The sequence below is a fragment of the Notolepis coatsorum genome (assembly GCF_963971535.1).
Source record: "Notolepis coatsorum genome assembly, chromosome: 1".
Lineage (NCBI taxonomy): Eukaryota > Metazoa > Chordata > Actinopteri > Aulopiformes > Paralepididae > Notolepis > Notolepis coatsorum.
The window spans coordinates 291,118,132-291,144,737 of record NC_140165.1 but is presented as its reverse complement, the minus strand read 5'-3'; the positions used below and the strand labels follow the sequence as shown (position 1 = coordinate 291,144,737).

At 45.0% G+C, this 26,606-nt stretch overlaps 1 protein-coding gene across 3 annotated transcripts in view; it reads right to left on the bottom strand.

The window, feature by feature from the left end:
- Window positions 1-26,606, bottom strand: part of arhgap42b (Rho GTPase activating protein 42b) — a 203,276-nt gene that overhangs the window by 45,286 nt on the left and 131,384 nt on the right. For 2 of the 3 annotated variants that reach the window (XM_084314590.1, XM_084314592.1), the window contains exons 5-19: window positions 19,374-19,475; window positions 19,016-19,126; window positions 17,464-17,568; window positions 15,420-15,549; window positions 9,092-9,192; window positions 8,488-8,597; window positions 6,460-6,516; window positions 5,034-5,112; window positions 4,651-4,690; window positions 4,227-4,289; window positions 3,923-3,997; window positions 3,394-3,478; window positions 3,183-3,241; window positions 1,678-1,783; window positions 1,071-1,230 (exon numbers count right to left, since the gene is read on the bottom strand). In XM_084314590.1, coding sequence (XP_084170716.1) covers window positions 1,071-1,230; window positions 1,678-1,783; window positions 3,183-3,241; window positions 3,394-3,478; window positions 3,923-3,997; window positions 4,227-4,289; window positions 4,651-4,690; window positions 5,034-5,112; window positions 6,460-6,516; window positions 8,488-8,597; window positions 9,092-9,192; window positions 15,420-15,549; window positions 17,464-17,568; window positions 19,016-19,126; window positions 19,374-19,475 — 1,383 coding nt within the window. The remainder of the gene's footprint in view (window positions 1-1,070; window positions 1,231-1,677; window positions 1,784-3,182; window positions 3,242-3,393; window positions 3,479-3,922; window positions 3,998-4,226; window positions 4,290-4,650; window positions 4,691-5,033; window positions 5,113-6,459; window positions 6,517-8,487; window positions 8,598-9,091; window positions 9,193-15,419; window positions 15,550-17,463; window positions 17,569-19,015; window positions 19,127-19,373; window positions 19,476-26,606) is intronic. The other variant, XM_084314591.1, reaches the window with a different exon arrangement.

Below are 26,606 nucleotides of genomic sequence, written 5' to 3'. Positions count from 1 at the left end.
TATAACATCTATAATTAGAAAAAATACAAATTTTATTTCAAAACAAACAATGAAAATGAGCCTTAACCCTTTCTGCACCAAACCCGAGATTTCTCGGGATTCGAATCCAACGGTTGAGCGCCAAACCCGAGATTTCTCGGGTTTTGATAATTTGATAATTTCGATATTCCCATTCTAAACACTCGCGCTGACCTGCCTGTGTCTCTCTGGCACTGCTGCCTATGTTATAATTGCAATGACGATCGAATCCCGACAGGTGGCAGTATCGCCTACCTTTTGAACTGGGTCTCTGAGTTGTCTTTCAGTACTGAGGTACCTCCGGCTGCAGGAATCCCCTCCCCCTCAAAGTGAATCAGCACACAGCTATCTGTCGCCGATCTGCCCGCCTGAAACCTATTGTTTCTCGTATTATAGCCATGCCCAATGCACACGGCTAATGGCGAACGCGATGGAACTACTTTTGTACCTTCTGACTAAGGTAAGGTCTATTTTAGGTCTATTTTACCGAACCTAAAACATGCTTTTGTATTGATCACAGCGTCGTATTTTACAGAACCTAAAACATGCTTTTGGTAACGATCGCAGCTTCGTAAAACGACCCCCCCCCCCCTTGATGAGTTTGTGAAGAAACAGGTATACACCTTTGATTTGTAAATAATATAGGTTTCAGGCGAGCAACCCAAACGACTTGCACATATGCATATAAAACTTCATATCTCGCAATCTAGAAAAAAATACTGGATTATTTTGAAAAGGGGCGATGTTTAGCGTGGAATAGCGCACAAACGAAAGTATGTAGAAATGAACTGGTTTGTCAGTGTTGGACTATAAATAGTGCCTGTCAATGAGCCATACTATTGTCTCCATAGCTATAATATAGAATATACGATGGGTCCGCAAACATCGTCAATTACGCTGGCGCCATTGAGTAAATATGGGAAAACAGCGTTTTTACATTTAAATATATATATATATTTTTTATAAATGTTCCCATTCTGCATTGCGATTGTCACACCCCTACAAAACACAGCCACTCAGCTGGTCCCCCCGTCTGGCCCCCCCCGGCTCACCTTGTCACAGTTCTCCATGAGGATCTCCACCACGATGTTCTGGAACTTGATGTTCATCATGGCGGCCACCGTCTCCTCCTGGGAGCGCATCAGCGTTGGCCCGAAGACCACGCCTAGGTTGGACACCGTCATCAGGTTGGACAGGCTGTGGGTGGAAACTCTGCAAGAAAGGAGCAATAATGATGATGTAACTGCATCGTTACCGGTCTACACCTGTATGCCATTTACTCTATTTTGAGTGGGGACAGTTTAAAGGGGCAGTTCACCGAAAATAAAAATAAAAAAGCTATTTTCTTTCCTCTTACACAGAGTGCTATCTATCCATCAGAATAGTTTTGGTGTGATTTGCCTAGTTTTGGAGATATCTACCATTAAAGATGTCATTCCAATACAATGGAGCCGAACAGCACTCGGTTTGTGATGGTCCAAGCGCCTCGGAAATACACATTTGGAAAAACTCAAAAAGCAATGTCTCTTTCTAGAAATCATGACGTGGTTACTGAAGATAACTGTGAAGATAACTGTGAGTTTCATGAAGGATAATCATAAATGGCAGGGTGAACTTGTGTAGAAAGCAGTCCATTAGAGAGGGAGGGGGGACACGTACGTGACAAGGTGTTTAATCAGTAGCTCCAGCATCTCCTTGTTCCTCTCGGGGAGCTTGTGAACCAAGGCGTGGACAGCGCACACCCTGTAGTTCTGATCATCCGACTCTGAGAGATGGAGGGAGGGAGGGAGGGAGGGAGGGAGGCAGGGAGGGAGGGACGGAGGGAGGGAGGGACATCAGGCCATAAATCCATCTCTACAGAATGTATGAATTAATGTTGCGTTTTCTTTTCAAATGTAGCCAAGAGTAAAGACCCTAACCCTGTCAAAACAGCAGTCAAAGTGTATATTTTCAGCATTACGTTTGTTTACCAATGATTGTAACTGTTATTAGTGAAATATATGATTATAGAAATCTCAGGGCATTGAGTCGGAAACCAGCGCATATTGACGGGAGGAAGTGGCGCAGCCAAAAGTGAGTGTAGTCTTTTGAAGGAAGAGACCCAGGGCTTTTGATGGCTAGCTAGCCAACCCAGTCACACACAGAGATTCAGCAGATTCAATAGTAAAAAAGGGTGGGATGGATTTGGGACTCGGGGGGGGGGGGGGGGGGGGGGGGGAGCTCTCGCTCTCTCGTATCGGCCAGTGCAGGTGGATGACTGTCACTCAAAGCGCATTGCGAGTATGGGCGGAGCCCAGCCAAAAACAGCTTGGACTTTGGAAGGGGAGAAAGTGGTGCACCAAAGTATTTGATAACAAATACAAAACAATGAATTTTATTGAAAAAAAAAAACCTTCCACGGCGGCTGAGTGGCGCAGTGGGCAATGCGCTCGCCACTAATGCAGGAGATGTTGGTATCGAGCCCAGCTCTCGACGTTGCTACCGGCTTGGCCGGCCGTCAAACTAACACAATTCGCAGTGTTAGAGGGTGGGAAAGCCGGTGGGTGGGGATTGAATGTTGTGGACAGCGACTCCTACAGGTCAGTTGGGTGACGACGGTGCGGCGGAAACAGGAAGTATCGGGGGCAGCGTGAGCCTCCCACGCGTTACTCCTCGCCACTGAGAGTCCGAGCTGCTGTGGTGAAAAGATGCGACAGGCTGCCTCCTCGTGTACCGGAGGGGACACGTGATGCATGGCTTCTATCCTCACTACAGCCGACCAGTGGGAGGCATAGTCTAGCAACGTTCAAGACAGGGGAGGGAAGAATTGGAAATACGAAATGGGGAGAAAAAGTGGATAAAAAAGAAAGAAAAAAACCTTCCATATACTCACAGGAATTGTGTAAAATTGCCCAAATAGTGAAAAATAGGGGACTTTTAAAAAGTTATGATATTACAGAGCTCTCCTTATATATACATATACATATATATATACAGTTGTAAACAATGAAAATCTTAAACATTATGCTAACACCAGTAGCCATATCATATATCATCAAACGTAAACGTTTTCTTTGACAAATTCTGGATCCTGTATGGAGACCATTACACCGTGTACTGTATATACCCAAAGGAAACAGAGCCACGGTCCGACTTTCCTCCGACGCAAGCTTTTCACAACTTACTGACAGCCATGATGAAGTCTTTGTGGAGCTTGAAGGTCATTAGCGGCTCGGAGAGACACCTTTTAGACGGAAAAGGATGAAAGAAAACACTGTTAGGTCACGCATTCACCACCGTCGATACCTAACACATGGGGGGGCTTCAGGGACCCATTACAGGAGGCAATGATGACTCCTAAAAGCTGCTGAGGTGTAACTGGCGGGGCGAGCTGACCTGAGGTAATTCTTCAGACCGCTAGTGATGGTCTTGTTGTCCCATGTTTCTGGATCCAGGTCCATATTCACGGGCGCCTTGGTCGCTGCCGGCGGAGACACAATTTTCACAATGACAATTAAGCTGTGAACAGGGGCTATTGAGATATTGCACAAGCCGCCCATGATGAGGTGAGAACTACCTGACACTGTGCAGGGTGCTTGACACAACAGACTAAAATACACAGGTGTGTGTGTGTGTGTGTGTGTGTGTGTGTGTGCGTGTGTGTGTGTGTGGGAGGGGGAGTGGGAGAGTGTTGTATATGCATGTGTGTGTATGTGGTGTTTGTTTCATTATGGTACAACGTTAAGGCTGTTAGCGCTAAGTACACAAAGAATTAGGATCAGTCGGGCAGTGATCAGAATCAGATGGTGATGACGATGTAGCACCACAAGGCGGAACCCTTCCCTCACAAAACACATTTAACTGCAGCCCGTCCACATCTCAAAATGTGCTTGTGGGGGTTTTGTTTGATCCGCAGGCTGCTCACCGAACACAGTGGACATCAGCTTCTGGACCTTGGAGTTGACCCCTCCGATTCTGTACAGTCCCATGGTGCTTAACCCTGGTCAGCGGAGAGAGACAGAAATGAAACAAATCAACGCCTGGAACCAAGTCTGGAAGCAAACAGCTTTTGACTTTCCGAGAACAAAAGCCAACGCTAATTTCACGCTTTAACGCTTTACAGTCGCTGAGTGATTATTCACATTGTTATGAATAATTACACAGTCAATCACGGGGACAAGTTCAAGACGAAGCCTGAGCGATATATGGTGGATGTAAGGATGCCTCACCTCTCATCTCGACCAAATCCATGCACTTCTTCACGAAATTAAAGCCTGCCTCGTTAAGAAACGCTGCAACACAAAGTGAGAAGAGGGTTGACATAGCAATTACTGTGTAGGTTAACCAGGCACATCACACAGGGATATAAAGCCACTTTCAGACTGCTAGAACACAGCTCTGTGTTGTAAACACTGCTGCATGCCAACTGAGTGGGCGTGAGTCAAATTGTGTTAATGAGTAGACTTGGACGTCTGTAGATAATGAAACATGTCTTAGGGCTACTATTAGACAACATGTGATTACATTTGTGAAGGCTGTAATTTTACGGCGCAGTGAATCCGAGAGAGAGGGGGTTGGGGGGGATAGAGAGAGAGAGAGAGAGAGAGAAAGAGGGGTTTGGGGGGGAGAGGGAGAGAGAGAAAGGGCACTTACTCTCTTCTTTTTTGCTCAGTATGGCGGGGAGATTGTAAATCTGGAGAAAGTTAACACAAAAAGGATGATCAGGTTAAGAAGTCCATTCTGAAAACAGAAGGAATCTACTGTTTTCTTGAATGCTTATATGTACCGTATACTTATATCTAGGCCTACTGTATACGTGTATATAGTATAGGCCTAAGTGTATAGTCATGCTTGCTCAATTTGAAGACAATGCCCTCTTCTGTGGATGAACCTGGACCTAACATAGTTTCAACCAGGAGAGGGCATCCTGTGACAAATAATTCCGTTCCAGGACGGTGTCCTTGTCAGACCTTTATACAGAAGAGCGGTCTCACGGAAGACAGCGGATGATGAGAGAGAAAGGGAGAGCTGCTCACCGGCTCTTTGCCGTCCATGGCCTCTAACCACAGTCGTCTGTTGGACTCTGACAGAGCCTGCAGTGTGACGATGCCGTGCCTGGGGGAAAACAAGAGCGTTGAGAGGGAAGCGGGTCTGATCTCACACAGTCCCAGGTCCCCGGACAGAGCCATGTTTGCACAAAGCTCAGACCTCTACAAGAAAGGACTAGGGTGACCAAAATTGCTCTTGTGCAGAATGCTTGACTTCACACTGTGCCTTCTGTTGTCTGTGTGATTACATTCCGCTCACCCAATTAAAAGAATTAGCATGTGCTTTGATTTCAGAGTGGTTCATTTTCTTCCCAGCATGCATTACGCCTTCGTCTCCGCTGTGATCTATAGAAGCTATCGGCAGGTGTGCGTTTGCCGCTGCTACTATCTCTCAAAGCCAAATTCCTCTTGTGTCTCCCTATGTGCAAAGTCTTTGTCCTTGAACCTATAGTTTCTCCTTGTAAGTGGTTAGCCTTATCTCATCTGCGACTGACAGACACCGCTGTTTCACCCCCCCCCCCTCCCCGATTTCAACACGCTCTGTATTCAAATAGAGGCAGATCAATAGCAATCCCCATCCAGCGGTGAAAGTTAGTTTCAGCTAAGAGCCATGTAGTAGACGGTGTGAGGCGTTGAGGGATGGCAGGGCCTGATTGTGGCCAGATTATGGGGAAGAGAGCAGCGTGTTTTAATGTAATGAGAATGAATGGATGATGATGCTTAAAGCAGACTGTGGAGCCCGGGCCCCGCGCTGTCCTTGTGGTCCCAACACAAGCGCCTCGTGGCAACTACCGGGGGTTGATGGATGAGTTACCCGGGCAAGTAAACTGGAGTTATTGTCCATGCTCAGCAGAGCTTGCGAAAAGGTGAGGAGAGCTGCCCCTGGCTCTACTGGGCCAATGTGATGCACTGTGACACGCCACGTCCTGCATCCTGAGACAAATCGAGCCATAAACTCATAAATTATACTTGATCAATTTGGCCGCATTTCCCCCTCTTCCAGGGAACGGCTGATTAACATGGATCACTAGAGGCTTGTCAATCTTCACATCAATCTCCGGCTACTGCCGCGTCCAGTACCCCCATTAAAACATTAAACACCCATCAATTATGAATGTTCTCACACGCCTAAAGGGACCTACCTCCAAAAAGAATCTTTCAGTCAAGAGGCAAACTGATCAATTATTCAGCCGCTCACTACCGAATGACAAAATTGAGAGGAACTAGGAATCCTTAGAGGAACTTGTAGGTCATGTAGAGATCTGTTATTTCGTCATGCCTCGCATTGACCGGGTGAGGTGGGAGAATAGGAGGTGGCAGGTTCATTGGGAGGTTCAGTGAATGGAATGATTAGCAGCGCACATGCAACACATGCAACTGCTCTGAAAAGGGCAGTACTGATCAGGTCACATACCGGACTTTACAGAAAAACTGAAGCGGTCTGAAAAGAGTTCCACGATAGATGTCATTTCTACATTGACATGAAGACACAGAGAGAGAGGGACATGGGTACATACAGACATGGGATATCTATGCTCAGGACTGGCATGAATACAAATAAAATAAAATAAAACACACACAAAAGCTTGGGAGGGGGACAGGACTTGGAGGAACATGCAGGACACAAACAGAGCTGAAAACATCTAAAAGTTTACATCGACGCTAAAAAGTGTTCTCATGATTTGACGGGACACCTTTGAGGCTGCTGAAACAAACATCAACAGCTCTTTGCAGGGTTTTTGTTCAGTTCTCCACGTCTATTTTTTTATTAAATTTTTTAATAGACGAGAACCCTCTCTGTTACAAAACGTTCCCACCTGTAGTGCCGGGAGTAACAGTATAAGGTTCGTCATCTCTGTTGACTGTTTGTGCCAAGAGATATGGTGCTCCAGTCACTCCTTGGAAGCCTCAACGGATAAAACCACCACTGCTGTTGACATGTGGGCACTACGCCATTCTCCCCTTGAAAGGAGCTGACGCCTTGAACTCTTTGTCAGAGTGTTTCTTTTTTTACCTCCCCATTATTGCGATATTTTGTTACCCGTTTTGTGCCGATGCAGCACCTCCTTAGAACCGCGGTGTGTTTAAACTGCACTTCGGACACGTTGAAAGCCCACAGGACTCACTGCATTTGTTGAAAATCCCATGCGCAACTCTGAGACACACACGCTCAATAGCAAATCTTCAGAAAACCGTATTAAGTATGGCATTTTCATCAAATGTCGTTCTTTTTTTCCTCCATCAAATACAATTTATTTTTTAATCTTTTCCCCCCTCCTTTTTTCCGATTTTTCTCCCATCCCACTGTTAGTCGTTATGCCAATTCCCAACCCCCTTCCTGGTTGTTGCGCACCCCCCCCCTACTGTTGGTCCGGGAGGCCGGAGACTGTCACATGTTTTCCTCCGACACATGTGCAGCCAGCCGGCAGCCAGCCTGGCAGCGCAGATTCTCACCGGGAGAGTGTAACGTGTGGGAGGTCGCACTACCTCCCTCCAGATCCTACCCTCGCTGTGCAGGCGCCCCGACCGAACTGTAGGGGTCGCTGTTCACAACGCCCAGGACCCACCCACGGCTTCCCTCCCCCTAACTCAGCCAAACGAGTTAGTATAGCGATCAGCCCAAGCCAAGGCAATGCTGACTCTCCGGGAGTCGAGACCGCAGCCTCTTGCATTGGTGATGAGCACAATCTCCGCTACGCCACCTGACCGCCCAAATACACATTTTAAAAGGTAAGACCCACCCTAAAATGGAATTCACATTATGCTGTTTCTAGAATACTGTACAGCTCAGTTTGTATTTGTGAATATGGACACATCTCTCCTTAAGCTGAACACCAGAGAGACACGACTCAATCATGATATCATCAAGAGACAAGTCCTGGAGCTGCTCCATAGATGGTGAGTAGTGGAACAACTCCTAGGACACTATGACAGTAGCCATGCTGATTCTACTGAGATATTGAGTATATTTTCTGATTCAGAGCTGTAAGCCCTACACTTAAATACAACTCATTTGGACATAACATATCAACCAAGATTTCTATGAGCCCAAACTCTAAAAAGTGTCAATTGATGATCACAAATTTAAATCTTGATACTCTGATTTAAAACATAGGGAGACAGTTGTCTATGTTTGTTTAGAGATACTGACTTAACTGTCCAAGGTAATTGGAACGGCACAATGTAGATTCTGTTTTAGGGTGAAGTTCCCCTTTAAGGTGAACAAGGAATGTTTTGGGATAAATTGAATCCTTATGGAGGCAATCAATTGGCAATGAACAGTAAGGAATGTTACCTCATATTGAGAGGAATAGAGACCCACATGTAAACAAAGAAATGGTGGCCTTGATCTTTAAGTTCTGTACATGTTTTCAGTCCATATGAATGACAACAAAGACATCGCTAGGAGCATGTGCGGTAGATGATTTAAATAATCACAGACCTCTCCACTACTTCGATATCAAAGCAGAAACGCTTGTCGATGGAGTCTGTTTTCCTCCGAATGCAGGTCTTGAGCTTGAACATCTCAGCAGGACTCATGACGAGACCATTCTAAAAATAACACATAGATAGATAGATAGATATACATATACAGTATATAGATAGATAGATAGAGATAGATAGATAGACAGATAGGAGTAGATATATATATATATATATATACACACAGTAGATAGATAGATAGATAGATAGATAGATAGATAGATAGATAGATAGATAGATAGATAGATATAGATAGATTACATTTGCTAGGGCGTCTTATGTGTTAATTCATTATTCTATTGTCTTCTTCTTTTGCTCCGTTTTTACATTCCTTTTCTAAACACTCTTATCGATGGACGAAGAGCAAAACCTCCTGCATGCATCTGCATCATTTTCTATATATTAATATATTATATACTCATATACAGTATCAAAAAAAGGGGGAGTTTCTGGCAACGAGACATTTTCTCCAGCGGAGATCAATTAAATCCCACTGTGATGTCATCCTGGTAAAAGGGATGAATCCTACATAATGAGTTCAACATGTACAACGACACCACTACCTGCTTCCCGGCTGACTTGTTTTCAGTGTTGCTCATGGTGAACGTCTTGTTGCCTTTCTCGTAGGTGCAGTAGTGCCGCGTCCACGTGCATCCCAGAGGCCCTGCGAACACAAACGTCAGCCAGGGTTCACCGTCTTGATGAATCCAAAGTTGCTTCATCAATGCTGATGAAGATCTACTGTTGGCGGTGATTTCCTCTCTTTGTTTGGGACCACATCAAAGCCAATCAGTAAACAGGGTTTGAGTTACGAGGCCTGTGTGAGAGGATCTGGTCAGCAGAGACCCCGGAGAGACTCATTCAAATCTAGATTAGGAAATGGCTGTTTGGCTGCTACAGGACTATATGGCGGGGATGAATCAGTGTTGTTTGAAAATGTTTGAAAATGTCTTCCCCTTTATATCACGGAGAGACAAACCGTGCTTTAAGAACGCTGCACCAGCCAGTGTTGTAGTCGAGTCACTAAATCTCGAGTCCGAGTCCCCAGTGTTCGAGTCCGAGTCCAAGTCCGAGTCACCAAAGAAGAGCCAGAGTCGCGTCCGAGTCGAGTCCCCATTACCCTAGTCCGAGTCCGAGTCATCAAGGTTGAGTCCACTCCACTCTAGCAGTCAAAGAGCTGACATACAATGACTACATTAAACATAAATGACACAGCGGTCACTATTTCAAAGGGAGTTTATTTACTTTGTGACACAATAACCAAACAAATGCACTAGCCATCAAAATCTTATGCCAAATGATTATGTCCTATTACAAAAAACAAAACAACAACAACAACAACTGTATTCATCAATTAACAAGTCCGAGTCTGCACCTTCCGAGTCTGAATGCAGTCAATGCTCGAGTCCAAGTCCAACTCCGTGTCATCAGTGCTCAAGTCCAAGTCGAGTCACAAGTCCTGAAAATTAGTCGAGGACTCAAGTACTACAACACTGGTACCAGCTACTTTGGCGTGGACGTTAGGACATTCTGAGGACAATATCCCTTTCAAGTGTACGTGTTTATGTCCTCAAAAGTCTCTTCCGCCTCTGAATAAAGGTATTTGGCTACGTTCACACTGCAAGCTTTAGTGCTCAATTATGATTTATCCAACTCAGATCCGATTATTTAGTTTGGCTGTTCAAATTTCTTTTTCAAATGTGGCCAATATCAGATTCCAGTGTGAACCGGTCACGCTCCTGAACTGACCCGCCGCATACGCAAATGAACAATAACGATGATGGACGTAAAAACATGCCAGGAGGACACTGAAGTCATAGTTTATGGTTTAATTTATCATGTGAATGCAGTGGAGGCCAGCTAATTAAAACAAATGAGACCTGCTGTATCTGATTCAGGACCACATGTGAAGGTGGGCCAAATCAGAATTGAAAATAACAGATTCCATGTGATTTGTGCTGTTCACACTGTCGTGAAAAAAAAGAGATACTGTATGAGTCACATGAGAATCTCACAAGAAAATCTGATTTGGGCCACGTTTGCCTGCAGTGTGAACGTAGCCTTTGTGACAGGTGTGTTGGTGGAGTAGAACAGAGTATGAGAAGTCAGGACAGCAGCACACTGTCTTCACTGACTCAGTATTATTTATTAATTACAGTGTTTCCGGCTGAGGCCTCCTTCAGGCATATGATGACACATGGAAAAGGGATTAATGACATACAAAAAGCAGGCCATGGGTGACCAATCATAGTCCACATATTATCAGTGGCAACAAGGTTACACTTTAAAGCTCATAATCAAAATAGGCCAAAAGAAATCAGTAAACATCGATCAAAGATACATCTATAGAATACATATTGAAAATATATATGAAAAAGAAAAGAAATAGCTCAGCGTATCCATGTCGAATCAGTTTAGGGATAATAACTGTCGTAGCCAATTAATCATATTTAGACATCATCTGTGGCAATAGGCTTAGGGATCATCAATCATCGTCAATCATAGATAGGCTGAATTGCGTTAAGGTTCAACTTATCCATATTGGACCAGGCAGCAGTTTTAAGGATAGTGCTGTGGAGAGGAGAGCGAATACAGACTATTAATCACATAATAACCCCTTCACTACCACTCTACATAAGGTTAACTCTTTCACTACCACACTACAAAGGGTTAACACTTTTCACTACAACACTACAGAAGGTTAATCTTTCACTACCACACTACAGAAGGTTAACCCTTTCACTACCACACTACGGAAGGTTAACCTTTCACTACCACACTACAGAAGGTTAACCTTTCACTACCACTACAGAAGGTTAACCTTTCACTACCACAATACAGAAGGTTAATCTTTCACTACCACACTACAGAAGGTTAATCTTTCACTACCACACTACAGAATGTTAACCGAAGAATGTTAACACATCACAACATCACATTGAGTGATGGTTCATCATTAAAGACCCATAGGGGTGTGAGGTTTTGCAAAGTATGAATCCAGCAGGCTTCACATTGCTTAAACAGACGATCATGATTGCCTTCCCTCTCTCTCAGGAAGGCAGAATTTTTCTATACCAGTAAAGTGAAATGTAGAAATGTTAAGAGTCATTAAAAAGGACTGTGTAAGGGGATAACCCTAACGATCGTTTCTGCAGATTAAACTCTTCTGTTCACTGATCCTAGGTTAACCTACACATTTTGCCTACATAGTGTAGGCCAGTCCCCGGGGACAACCTAGAAGATACACCACATGGGTCGATTGTTTACTGATGTGTTGGTATTTGGAATTGATGGCGAGCTCCAAGGTGTACAGCAGGCTGACCACTCAAGATGTGTGTACGGATTGGCTCAACTCTGTGTTGTTGTTACAAAACTCGCGAATTAACTTGAGCAAATGACGTTGAGCATACATACATACATACATAATAAATACATCAAATATACAATAAATGCAAAACACAACACGTGTATAAATGTATAGAATTTCGCATCAAGTCATTTATTTTGTTTTCATATAATGCCTGAGGAGGATCCCAGACAGAATGTAGCAATTCATAAATAGTCTAATATTGTGGTGTAAGTCTTTTGGAATGTTCTATCTTTAAGAATTCCATCCTATAGACGGCTTGAAAGTCACAACGATAACATTAAAAAAGGACCCAAGTGTATTTCCTGTTGCAATGTTAGCCAGCGTTAACATTAACACAGTTGAGCCACTAAATCTCAAGTCGAGTCTCGAGTCCCCATTACCCTAGTCCGAGTCCGAGTCCAAGTCATCAAGGTTGAGTCCACTCCACTCTGGCAGTCAAAGAGCTGACATACAAATAAAAAAAGGTCTACATTAAACATAAATGACACAGCGGTCAAAGGGAGTTTATTTACTTTGTGACAAAATAGCCAAACAAATGCACTAGCCATCAATGTCTTATGCCAAATGATTAGGCCCTATTACAAAAAAAAAGAAAAAAAATGTATTTATCAATTAAAGGGGACATGCATTATAAATGGCTTTTTTCAGTATTTACCATTGTTTTATAGCAATAGGGGTTAGTATCAATGGGTCTGTGTCTCTAATTACCATATTGACTCATCAGTCTAGTCTCGAGTTCACGAGATCTTCCCTCACTCAACTAAGCCGTTCTGATTTGACAGTTTTGCTGACGTGCATATAGCACTGATTTGCATAACCAACTACTACTCTATGGTCGACAGCGACAGCAGAGCGAGTGGAAATATCTTCACTTCCTCAAACAGAGCAAGGCAGAGCGAGAACGAGCGAGATAGAGGGAGAGAGAGAGATAGCGAGGGAGAGAGAGAGAGGAGCTTCTGTCTGGGAAACAAACACACACGCATTTTACACACAACCTGACGCGCGGGGCTTCTCCCTGGTAGAGAGAGAGAGAGAGAGAGAGAGAGAGAGAGAGAGAGGGACCGTGATGCGCAGGGCTTCTCCCTGGTAGAGAGAGAGAGAGAGAGAGAGAGAGAGAGAGAGAGAGAGAGAGAGAGAGAGAGAGAGAGAGAGAGAGAGGAGAGAGAGAGAGAGAGAGGGACCGCGGTGCAGGAGTGTGTGAAACACAAACACACGCATTTACACACAACCTGGACCGCGCGGGGGAAGCAGTGGAGATAACTTTATACTCTGTGTCCCTCTCTCTCTCCCTCTCCCCCCCCCCCTCTCTCTCTCTATCTACTAGAGTACTTGATCAAAAATATAAAACAAAGAATTTTTTGGAAAAAAAACTTTCTGATGTGTTCCATAGACTCTCAGGAATTGTGTAAAGTTGCCCAAATAGTGCAGGAATAGCAATGCATGTCCCCTTTAAAGGTGCTATGCATTATAAATGTCATTTTTCAGTCTCTAGCATTGTATTATAGTAATAGGAGTTCGTATCAATGTGTTTTTGGGCCTAAATACTATATTGGCGAATTCCTCAGCTACAGCCCATCCCCTCTTTGCCTCTAGTAAATCAGGTCATGTTGATTTGACGACCTGGTGCACGTCACAGGGCGCTGTTTATAGCGCACGGTGATGTGATTGGCTCTGTGGTTTTAGTAATGCCCGCCTCCATTCTTGCTACCTGCAGGGTGGAAGGCTTGTCCAGAAGATCACTAATCAGCTGAAGCCTGATGCGGTTCCCTCGGTCTTCGACAGACAGACCGGCGTTAGCTCTCGGGACTCGGGAGCGATCGCTAGCTACTTAGCACCAGCCGGGGCCGGCGTTAGCAACCGGGAGCGTCGTTGAGCATTCAGCCTGCTGGCTACCTAGATCCACTTCAACCAGCGTCGCGGAGCATTCAGCCTGCTGGCTACACAGCTTGTCGGTGTGCTAATAGCCTCTGCAAGCTAAGAGTAGCTGGCTAAACAGCTTGTCGGTGTGCTGGAGCCTTTGCAAGCTAACGGTAGCTGGCTACACAGCTTGTCGGTGTGCTGGAGCCTCTGCAAGCTAACGGTAGCTGGCTCCAGGCTATTAGCACATCGACAAGCTGCTGGAGCTCCCGACGCTCGGCTGGTTGAAGTGGATCTAGGTAGCCAGCAGGCTGAATGCTCCGCGACGCTCCCGGTTGCTATCATGTGCAGGTCCTCTTCTCAGACCTGTGTGGCAAAGCACTGCACACGCATCATGCAAGCTACACATCGCTGCATGTTGATCAATGGTGGCCCACTCGGTGCATCACAGTGGGCTACTATTGTGCTAACAACAACCGCGGTGTCCGGCTTGTCGGCCGGCATGAGTGCTCGATTTGGGGTGGTTCTCTCCTCCTTGTGTGCCCCCGTTCTCGCGGGTGTCCTGCCGGGGAGCTTGTGGACGCGACAACAGCGGCGGCCGTAGCGTTAGTTAGCTCATAGCTATTGTGTACCACTAGCGTTACGGCGGGCTCGAGCACCCTACGGCTGCCGCCGTTGTCGCGTCCATGGGCTCCCCGGCAGGGTACCCGTGGGGACGGGGGTGTACAGAGAGGAGAGAACCATTTTGTGTCGGGCGTGCATGCCGGCCAGCGAGCCGGACGTCGGGATATGTTGTTAGCACAATAGCTACCAAGCTAAGCTATGTTAGCTTCTAACGGTGTATACACAATATGTACAACGACACAATGATTTACATTATTACAAATATGGTAACGTGGTTGTGGCTTTTACAAATAGTGGTAACATATATATAGATAGACAGTACTGCTACATCTCTATATTTATGACATACCATATTTGTATTGCTACAGTACTGCTCAGTACTGCTATGATGGAGACCAGAGAAAGACTTTCGTCTTGTTTACATCAGGGTCCCCCAATTTCAATTCATGGTAACATATTATATATATATAGATAGACAGTACTGCTACATCTCTATATTTATGACATACCATATTTGTATGTAACCTGAAACCTAATCTCTGACGGGGAGATGGGCGGAGCTATTTGGTGGGTGGCTGTCACTCAAAGTCTGGGTGGAGCCAAGCCAATAATAGCCTGCTTTCATGAGGCTGAAAAATGCTGGTTTTGAGTACAAGATTAGAAATATAAAACAATGATTATTTTTGGAATAAAAATTACAGATGTGTTACATAGACTCACAGGAAGTGTGTAAAGTTGCCCAAATAGTGCTAGGAATAGCAGTGCATAACCCCTTTAACAAGTCCAAGTCCGAATGCAGTCAATGCTCGAGTCCAAGTCCATGTCCGAGTCATCAGTGCTCAAGTCCAAGTCGAGTCACGAGTCCTGAAAATCACTCCAGGACTCGGACTTGAGTACTACAACACTGATGTTAGCTAATGCAATAGTTGACAGGACATACATTTGGGTTCAAACTGTTCCCCTAGCAACAGCATTCCAGTGAAACCGTCCATAGCAACAGCCATTGTGACATTCGTTCAGGTTGTGTGTATTAGACTCACGTTTCTCCTGGACATAAAGGAAGCCCTCCATGGACCACTGGCCCGGGGGCTTGTAGTCCTGGTCTGCAGACCGGATCCTCTTCATGAGCTTCTCCACCTCCTGCTTGGTGCTCAAGAAATTGTTCCGCGTCTGCGCAGCACAAACACAGGATCAGACACTGTGGGACGGCAGACATTGACAACACACTACACGGGGGGGGGGGGGGTGAGCATGCATCCACGCACCCACACCCTCAAAAAAACACAGGACCTCCATGATATCGCTGCTGGCGGAACAAAACGGCCTAACTCCATATTTTTTTTATAATTTTTTATTTTATTTTTTATCAACCCAGTAGATCATCCTCCATGTGTGTGTGGTTTTACAAAGTCTACACAATGGGAAAGCATTAAACCAATCATCTGTCTAAACCTTGTAACTCTATTCGCCCTCAAATCTGTGTTCGTTTTTTCATCTGCTGAAAAGTTGGGTTTTTGGAGTTATGAGGTTTTGTCCTGCCAGCAGCGATATGATATTTTCATTTATAATGCGCCCCCCCCAGCCAATCGGTCCGGGGCGCATGGACAGGACAATGGTGACAGGGAACCAGGCAGACGGACACACAGAGAACATAAGAACACCTCAGACACACAACACAACAGCAAAGTGCAAGTACAGGGGGACCCTGATGGAAACAAGACAAACGTCTTTCTCAGGTCTGCATCCTCTTAACAATTGTATGTATTGAGCCGTACTGTATTGTACCCATTCTGCAATCTGTTAAATAAAGTTTTCATTCATTCATTCATTCATTCAGCCTCCCAGGTCAACTATGACCGCTAGAGGGTGGGGGACACTTTTGTGGACCAACCAACAAACCAACAGTGCGAGCTATAGAGCTGCTGGTCGCAGCTAAAACCATATCCTTTACAGTGTTGGATACTGTTGGATTCTTGAATCTGGCAGCAGATGTTAAAGATGAGATGTGAAAATAATCAAATTATTATTATTATTATTATTATTTTGTTTACATCATGTGCATTTCGCCGTGACACACCACCTGCAGAAGAAAACAACAGACGACACCTCTCAGCTCAAAACCCATTTGGGAATTATGTTATGGAGAGAGAAAAAAAAGCATTGTTAAAATACATTCATAAATAAAACATTTAAAAGAAATCCAACACACACAAGGTGATGCGGAACGAGGAGAGGGGTCCAGTACAAGTCGATGCTCCTCCTGGGTATATATCCTTGTTTACAAATGAAAAGGTCAGTACAAAGCGCGGCTATAGATCCTCCACCGGGGAGATGCTGAGGCAGCCTCGTCCTCGTCCTCCAGGCCCTGTTGCAGCCGTGTGCGTCTGGAGGAGAGGGTAACGGAGTGGGCACAGGAGGGGCACCGGTCGGAGCTCACATTTGGGTCACTGGGAAACTTTGGGCCCTGGGGCTGGGAGGGGGCAAGGTTACAGTGAGGGAAGGATGGGGGGGGGGGGTATGGCAACAGCTGCCGTTTACACTGATAGCTCTCACTCCCTCCACACGGCACCGTTAAATGGCCTCCAGTAACCGACTGCACCACAGCACTCTGTCAAGATATTGATCCCTCACGCTACAGAGATTCTCATTTAATCGCCCGGCTATTCATTTACAGGGGGGAAGACAAAAAAACAAAAAAAACAAAGGCTTGTTATATCGGGGGATGTGTGGTATGATTCAAGATTGTTTGGACGGTTTGCTTGTCTGTTTGACCAGCAGCCTCGGGGAGCGACCGACACAGGGAGCATGTCTATGTTCCCCGGGTCCTATGTTCCCCGCTTTGATTGATTGATTGATTGAAAATTTTAGACCACCAGCCCTGATTCCAAACTCTAACCTTAACCAGTTCGAAAGAGGGCCTAAGCTTAACCGTTCGAAACAAGGCGGACATTAATAATTAATAAAATAATAAAAATTTATAAAATGTTCAATCTATTAATCAATCAAAGCGGGGAACATAGAACCCGGGGAACATAGGACCCGGGGAACATAGGGATGATCCCCCGACGCACATGGGCTTCTTACGTTCTGCAGGTTGAACTGGAGCTGCTGCTTGTAGGGTTCAAACTCGTGCGCCAGCTCGTAGCCTTCATGGTAGAACGTGAACAAACCCTGCAGAAAGGCCAGGAGCTGGGAGGGAAAACGAGGGGCAGTACAGTACAGTATTAGCAACGTGTACACGCAATTGACCACAAATATCACTTTTATACTCGCAAAATAAATGAGGAATGGATATGTACTGTATGTAGGGATGGGTACCGAATTCGGTACTTTTGAGGTACCGAACCGAAACACGTCGGTACTACTACTAGTATCGATTCAAGTGAGATACCGAATTATATATATTTTTTTTACCTTTTTTCTTTTCATGTCAACGTTCACATGCACAATATATGCTAACCTAGGATTTGACTTGATTCAACAACAAAGCAGTCGGAGCAATGGCAAGCCGAAAACTGTCGAAATTGTAGTTATTTTAAGTTTGGATTTTTTTTCACGACTGATGTAGGTAAATTACATTTCTTGGGACTAAAGTACAGAAAAAAGGTACCGTTGGGTACCGGTATCGATTCACAGGTACCGGTACTGTATCGGTTCAAATGTGAAAGGTACCCATCCCTATGTCACGAGAAAGATATTGTGTTTCCGCCGATTCACAGTAGATCTCATAATAACGTTAAAATAGTTAAAATAGCAAGTTGCGGTAGCGTACGGCTCGACAGACATCGATCTCATCTGTGCAGAAGGTTTCCGTCTCTTCGAGACGCTGCGGCGACGGTACACGACAGCGAGCTGATCCCACCGCCGGTCTGGAGAACCTGCCAAAACCTAAGGCTGCTGAGGCTATAGCTATAGGTGTAGGCTACATCAATGCTGTCACTGGACGAGAGAGAGAAGCCACCTTATCAGCAGCCAGACGTCGAGCCTCGTCACCCCCCCCCCCCCCCCCGTACTCCACCCCCCGCCTGGGCCTTTACATCCTTGGCCCCCGGGTTCTGGGGGAGCTGCCAGCGAAGGTAAACAAAAGGGGCCGTGGGGCTTTTTAAAAGGCCACCTTGCTCCCCCTTCACCTTCTCTGCCACTTAATACCTGAGAAGCCAATGCTTCCTGCTAACTTCTCCACTAAAGACGTTATCATTGACTACACCTTGCCTGTAACTGTAAGGAGGGGGGGGTCTTCTACGGAGCCCTCCGATTGCAATTTGCGCTTTGTCTTGTTTTATCTTGACAACAACCTCTTTGTCTCATTTTACCCCACTTCCTTCCCTGAAGGGACAGACCATACGTTATATTGACCCGTGGTGGACGGAGGAACATGCAGGATGCACACAGATCCATGATTGTACCTGTCTAGACTTAAGAAGGAAATCCTCTGTGTGGAGAGATAATCGGCATTTAACAAGCACACTTTACAAAGCACTGGATTTCTAAAAACAAAAGATACCCTTCTTATGTCTATAAGCCAGTTCAGTCAAATCTTTTTTCTTTTCTTTTTTTACAAAAATACACACATTCAATTAGCATCCGACAACGAGTGAAGAAATTGAAATCCTGTCAATCTGACAAGGGTGCTTACCGGCTCAACAAACTCGAATTTCTTCTTCTCTTGCACTTCTTGTATTTTGAATACGTACTCGAGAGAGGCGTCGTAGAAGACTTGCCTCTCTTTATCAATCTGTGTGTCGGCCTGGGAATGAGCAAACAGAGAGAGATAAACCTGTCTGTGTGCACTGCGAGGCCTGTGTGGAGACGAGGGGTTAATGGTTACACAATATACATCTCCTGGAGGGCTTTTTCTCTCTCAGTGTTTTCCGTAAAAAAGAAATCTGAACTATTTTTAGGACAGTCGAGGAACTCGTGAATCCTAGAATTGTGTTTCATTTTAATACGGCGAGGTTAGAAAGGAAGAAAGGTAGGCGTATAGGCTGTTTTACCTCTTGGAGAAACGACTCCTTCTTTTTGGACGAGAGGTTCAGGTGTCTCTCCAGGATGGAATAGTATCTTTCTGTCTCCTTGTCGAATTTCTTCTTCCCCTCCTAAAAAGGAAAACCACAAAAGAAGAATGCCACAATGGTGGAACGAAATTGAACTTCCCACCAGTTAGGACCATAGATATCTATATATAGATATCTATGGTTAGGACAGCCGAAACCCGACCAATCTTTCGCCGTTGACTAAAAACACACTTCTTCAATCAATATCTGAAAATAAAAATGATTAAATAATTGTCCTTGTCTATATGTCTTTACTACTACAGTATGCCTCAACACCCAAGCTTCAACACTGTCTGATGAACATTGTTACTCAGCTGAAATAGTTGTACCCTTCCTACTGACCTGTTGTACAGAACTTGTAAGTCACTTTGGATAAAAACGACCTGACTAAATGTAAACGTAAATGTAAGAAGAGACTGCTTTCTTATGACCTGAAAGATGTTTGTGGGCCAGCCACTAGGTGGAGGTCTTGCTACATTTTCCCACGGTGCTACCTTTCAACAAGTCATTCGTATTCTTCTTTAATAGATTGTCACGGGTCATAAAACATGACTGTGGCTGTGATAATGATGAGAAGACAATTGTGAGCATGGTCAATGAGGACTACCATGTATTATAGATAAGGGCTTCAGAGGTACTGTGTGTGCAGGCTTTTGTTCTCCTATACCACCCCCACCCCCCTACTACCCAGGGAAAGAATCTCTATGACAAAACACATAACATTGTAAATCATCAATGCATAACATAACGCATTTGGCACGGTCGCAGCGCGGCACGCTTCACCTGCAGAAGGGAAGTCGGATTCTATATAAGACCACCTCCAGGATTCAGAGACGGTGAATTCCTGGCAGCATTGAACGAAGCACAGGAAAAGGACTTTTCATGCCAGATGCCCATTCATTAAGCATATGGAGTTATTTTTTTCTTTTTACACTTCTACCCAACGAAATATCCACTTGACGAGTCCTAATGACACTCTGTCCAAGCAGAAAGTGATCCGTCTCTACGGAGAGGCAACGGAGCGAGTCCTGATCTGAAACTACAGCGCGCGTCTGGACTCCTCAAAGCGGTCCTTCACCCACTCGGAGCGACTCGCAGGGGGAGCTGTCGAGAGACATGCCGACGACGGACGAGGGATACTGGGGCGGAAACGGCCAACAGTGTAACCAGACCCTCGATGTTTGTTTTCATTCCCATGGCCCTTAAATTTCCCCCTTGTCTAATCTACTGGCTACTGATATGACCTGTAGTGCAGTGTTCTGCCTCGGCGACCCCGTCACCGTTTTAACTCACAAGACGCTCTAAACTCCTACTTCACTATTTAACAATTTCAGCAGAAAAATCAATACATAATTCCGATTTCCATCTTTTCTTTCTCTGATTGCTGTGCCCAGCACGAATATGATCTTTTCAGGGAGGAAAAAATCTATTGTGGGTTTGTGTGTGTGCGCCCTGTAATAAAATGGAGCAAAAATGTGTTTTATATATATAAATAAACAAACAGGTGGATGGAAAAATAAATAGATGAATAAATATGATATTGAGCTGACAGGAAATAAATTTCCCTTAAGGTTTTAGGAATTTTTACAAGTACAAAAGGGAGTTGACAGGCCAGATGTTGACGTGACATTATTCTGTGAGGAGTGAGCGTGCACACACACACACACACACACACAGTGACACACACACGCACACACAGTGACACACACACACACACACACAATAGAAGCCCAGAAGGAGAGAAACACACACACGCACACACATGCATGCGTGCAGAGAAAAACACACACACATGCATGCACACAGACAAAAACACATCACATTCACACACACAATCACAAGCTAGCACACACACACACACATTGGGGATCACGTCAAATTAAGAGCTTTGGGTTTAGCTGGCCCTGCAGCTACAACACGCTGCTCCCAGAGCTGCTGGTTGGTGGGAGCATGCACACAACCTCCTGGCACATGTGTGGACCAAGCACTTTAACACTCTTACACCAGTAGGCCCAGAGAGAGTGACTCACCACCAAAGTCTGAGTCTACGAGAGGCAGAGTGTGCGCCTGATTATCATCTCACGCTGAACGTCTCTCGCTTTGTTTTGATCCGAGCAGGACGTGTATTAACTGGTTTCGTGCCGTGAGGACTCCCCGGATGTGTACAGGTTTGTCCCACCCTCCTCCTCTCCCTTGGGCTGTTTTTTGTTGTTTTAATTCCCTCCCCCCCTAGTTTGAATTGGAGATACACACAGCCCAGATAAATGTGCAGAGAGACCGCTGCCCGTGAAGAGAGAGAGAGAGAGAGAGAGAGAGAGAGAGAGAGAGAGAGAGAGAGTGATGAGTGGTGGTGTTCACTCTTTGAAGCCAGACAGGCGGCAGCAGAGGACGGAGTCTGGGGTAGACGCACCCTGGAGCCTGTTAGGAATTCCAGACAGAGCCTTTTACACCAGATTCGACACAGTGATCAGCTGGGCTGGGGGTGGATAGAGCCAAAACAGAGAGCGTCTAGCTCCTCCCCGACACAACACCACCTCCCCGACACAACACACACACACACGCACACACACAAACACGCACACACACACGATTCCTCCACATTAGGAGACTTCCTCTATCTGCCCGCATGCAGTGTCTGCTTTCATGAATAAATCTGTTGCAAATAAAAAAGTATTCTGAAGCCCCGGTCCCTCTGCGATGGAATCTCGTTAGGTCTCGTGTTGCCGTTAGAAGCCATCGGATGGCAGCCGTAATGCGGGAGACTTTGTTAATTGCTCGTCACTGGCAGGCTCCACACAGGCAGGCGTTCCTGTGGTCGTCAGGTGCGGACGCAGTCCACTGGAGAAGCCATGCTGTGGCATGATGCCACCGCTGAGAATGGGGAGGGACACGGCGAGTCACATTTGGATGGTCGCCATGAATTGCCTCTTTCTTTTTTTCTTTTTGACACAGGCTCTAATGATGCTCAGGGCCGTGATTCCAGAGCCTCTCGTCACCATGGTAACAGCGGCAAGCGGCGAAAGGGAAATACTGGAGAGGAGGAGGGGGGCTGGAGTGGGGTTCGGGGGGCTCTGTAAGATCAATAACACAGATATCAGGGACGCTTCTCATCGCTGCTCTTCTGTCCGACGCCCTGTGATCTCCAGAGGCAGAGCCGGACTTCTTGACACTACTAGCAATGCGTCACGCTGTATATTTCACCACGGGCAGGTTATTAAATGGGTTCTGAGCAGGGACATGAAAGGGAGAACTCTTGCAACCCATCTCTCTAAGCTCATTAGAGCTGCGGCTAATTGGGGCAGAGGTCCAGGATGGCGATTAAACAGCAATAGTCTGGTTATTTTGATGCTCCGCAGTCTCCCTTCCTTTCACCGAGAGGCGGAGAGCGCAAGGCTTCAGTAGAGCTCAAGCCCTTTGCTAAAGAGGAAACATGTGTTCTCCTAAATTTTTTACCCAGGGACAGTGCACATTAATCAACATTTTCAGTTTCCACGTCAATGTAAATGTCCATAATTAGCTAATGAGCTAGTTTTCATCTGTAGTCCCTGCCTAACATGCTGCATGTCTTTATGGTACCTATACCTCCTGCTTCCCGACAAGCTGTCCGAGAACAAGCAGTTTGCTAATTAACACTGGATTATTACAAACGTCCCAAAAATGTGAAGATGAGCAGACAGTGACACTCTTTAACTCATTCACGGCCAATCACGACTATAGTTGGGTTATCTCGCCATGCGTTGAGCGCCAAAACCCGAGTATAGTCGGGTTTTCGATAGCTTTCATAGTTTTTTCTTTTATACATTTGTTTTATTCTATACAGTCTCACGGACCTCAGTGTATCATTGGGACTCATTCTGAGACCCAGAGATTGCAATGCCGGCCAAATCCTGCTAGGTGGCAGTATCACCTACCCTTTGAAACCTTATTTCACAGTGTGTGTTACATTTTATATGGTCCGGGCGGATAAATGGTACCCGGGCAAGTGAAAGGCTTCATTCGAGCCCCTTGGAACGCGTCCAGCACACTTCATGCATAGTTTGTCCCACGCGCAACGTACACATGAAAAAATGTACTCTTTTTTACATGTTGGACGAGAGATAGTGACTGTCAAATGAGCCATAGTATTGTCTCCATAGCTATAATATAGAATATAGATATAGCTCTGCAAACATCGTGACGCATCGTGAAAATGCCTATCTTTTAAAGCGTGGCCCATTGACCACAGGGATGGGGATACACGCTGGCGCTGAATGAGTTAATTGTAGGGATGCTCGATATTGGCTTTTTTACCGATACCGATATTCCGATATTGTCCAACTCTTAATTTCCGATACCGATATCAACCGATATCAACCGATACCGATATATGCAGGGTTTCTCCGTCCAAAAAACTGAATAATTTCAGGTAACTAATAATTTCACTGGATATATATATAACAAATATTGTTATTGTTTTTTATTTTTTTTAAACCGATACCGATATTTTCCGATATCACATTTTACTGCCGATATCGGCCGATAATATCGGTCGGCCGATAATATCGGACATCCCTAGTTAATTGCGTATCTGTAAATGTGTGTAAATAATAAACATGCACTGCCTCTTCTCTCTCTGAGACATGATCCATATTACAACAGGATAAACAGAGATGTAGTAGGCGGAAACTTATAGAAATCAACATTAGTAAACTGGAATATTTATGCAAATCAAAACAAAGTAGATAGATACAGTGGTAGAGGGAAAACGTGAACAGTACAGAGTACTTGCACTTTGGCACTAAGGAGATATTACCCTTACATCTGATCTACAATATTATAACTAACACTTACTTATACGTTTCAAGCCAAGCGTAGCAGATGGTTAACTTCATGATCGCTCTTCAGACACTTCATAGAGGTGTGAATATTAATCAGGGACTACACATGCCTTGTATATAGGGAGGCGAAGTGGAAGTGTAGTGAAGCCCGCCCACTGGGTGACTGGCGGCTAGGTGACTAGCACGATTGTCAAGAGGATCACATCTTACAGAAAACAAACAAATCAATAGATGAGGTTGAAAATCACCACTCACCACCCTCCGTTACATGAGATATGACGTACAGGCGTTTAGTGAGTTTTGTTGAAAAAGGTACAAGCAAAGGGAGACTACTCCAAGTGGTTTTCACTACATGACATGAGACCCGTGGGTGACACAAGGTATTTCAGTGACTACTGTGTCCCCACCTTAGGAGACTGGAGCAGCATGGGCTCTGTTCACCCCGATGTAGAGGTCTCGGTCGAATGTGGCTATTTCTTCTTGACCATAATCACAGAGGCAAATATTGGACTTGTTCAGCTATCATCTCACAGACAGTGTTAACGGCAGATTAAAAGTATAAAGGTTCCGCCAAACTTAGGAGACAGGAACAGTTGCATTTTCCTCTAATAGACATCTTAACCCTTTCACTACCACACTATAGAAGGTTAACCTTTCACTACCACACTACAGACGGTAGTGTGGTAGTGAAAGGTTAACCTTCTGTAGTGTGGTAGTGAAAGGGTTAGCCCTTTGTTGTGTGGCAGTGAAAGGGTTAACATTATGTATTGTCGCAGTGAAAGGGTTAACCCTTTGGTATTGTGGTAGTGAAAGGGTTAAGTCTGTTCTCGTCTCTCTGGGATCTCCTGCAGCTATAGGGTATAAGTATAGGGTACAAATGAACGGGTTATTAATAGATTTAATATTTTTATATTATAATCCTAGCTTCATCTGTGCTTCATGCAGGCTCTTTCGCTTGAGCAAGGTCTTCTTACATAGATTCAGAATTTAGAAGTGGCATTTTTTTTTAAATTGCTATCCCCAAAAAAATCATCACAGTTCCGGTCACCCGATGTCACCAGCATCGGTGCAACATCCAGTCATTAATGTTCTTAAAATTAGGCTAGTTAGCAAAACATGTAATCCTCTTGTAAAATGTCACTTTTACCTCTCACGCCAGTTGCAGTTTAACAGACAAAATGACGGGAAAGGAAAGCAGCATACATTTTTGCCATAGGTGGATAAAAAACTAAGCATCAAGATGACAGCAACACGTACGTGGTCTATTGGCACTGCGTTAAGCCCGTTTCACACATGGTTTCTGGTAAGTTACTGGGACAACCTTTCAGAGTAACTTTCGTTATTCACTCATGCAGCTACATTCTGAAAATTGTCCATCTTGTGCTTATTCACACAGGCCACAGAAATGCCAGTATATCACAGATAGGCAATGGGCCAAAATAACTTTTTAGAGCAGATTCAGCCTCTTACATTTCTATACTACAGACGTCAGAGTTAATCTTTTTTATTCTTCACGAAAACTAAAACAAGTTTATTTAGAAGGTTTTGTGAATGTAGCGAGCTAAGAAAACTGTGAGTTAACGTTATGTATGATAAACACATTATAATCATGATTGATGATGTAACGTCAGAAGGAGAGGCACAAGCTGCTGCTGTGTCCAGAAATGGATACAGAGAACACTGGCTCTCTAAAAATAAATCAATCAGACATCAGAGTTAGTTACCAAACATACGTAGGAGACTGTCACTTAGAATCAGAGAAGCTGATAGACCTCCTCTCGGCATGGCTTGATTAGGCAAGCCGACATCAAATATGTTCCGTCCTGCACATGGGGGTCGATGATTACATTTCACTTGACCCATCCCGTCGTCCTTCCCCCCAAGGGCAGCCAGGAGCAGACATGGGTTGCACACCTGGGGGGCAATCGAAGTGCTCCTGTCTGTCTTTGTCAGGGACGGGACAGTGTTAGCGATCTGTTCTGCATGTATTTCCATTGGGTTTATCTATTTTTCTGGAGGACAAACCCTTGCGAGGATGAGGAGACCATGCAAACTACACTCAGAAAGGTGCAGGAGATACCCCACCTGGGTACCTGGCAACCCAGCAACCAAGTCCCCAAGTGGGAATCGAACCCAGGACCTTCTTGCTGTGAGGCGACAGTGTTAACCACTACACCACCGTGCAGCAACTTAGTTGTTTAAAAGTATGAAAGTTATCCAAGTATCCAAGATGGTCACATCTGCAGCTGTCAAAACATCTCTTGTGAGGCGCTACGCATGAAAGTGTCTATAACTTGCTTGTCCCTCCAATGTGAGTGAGTGAACAGAGTTTGAGCTTTTAGTTATCAACTGACAG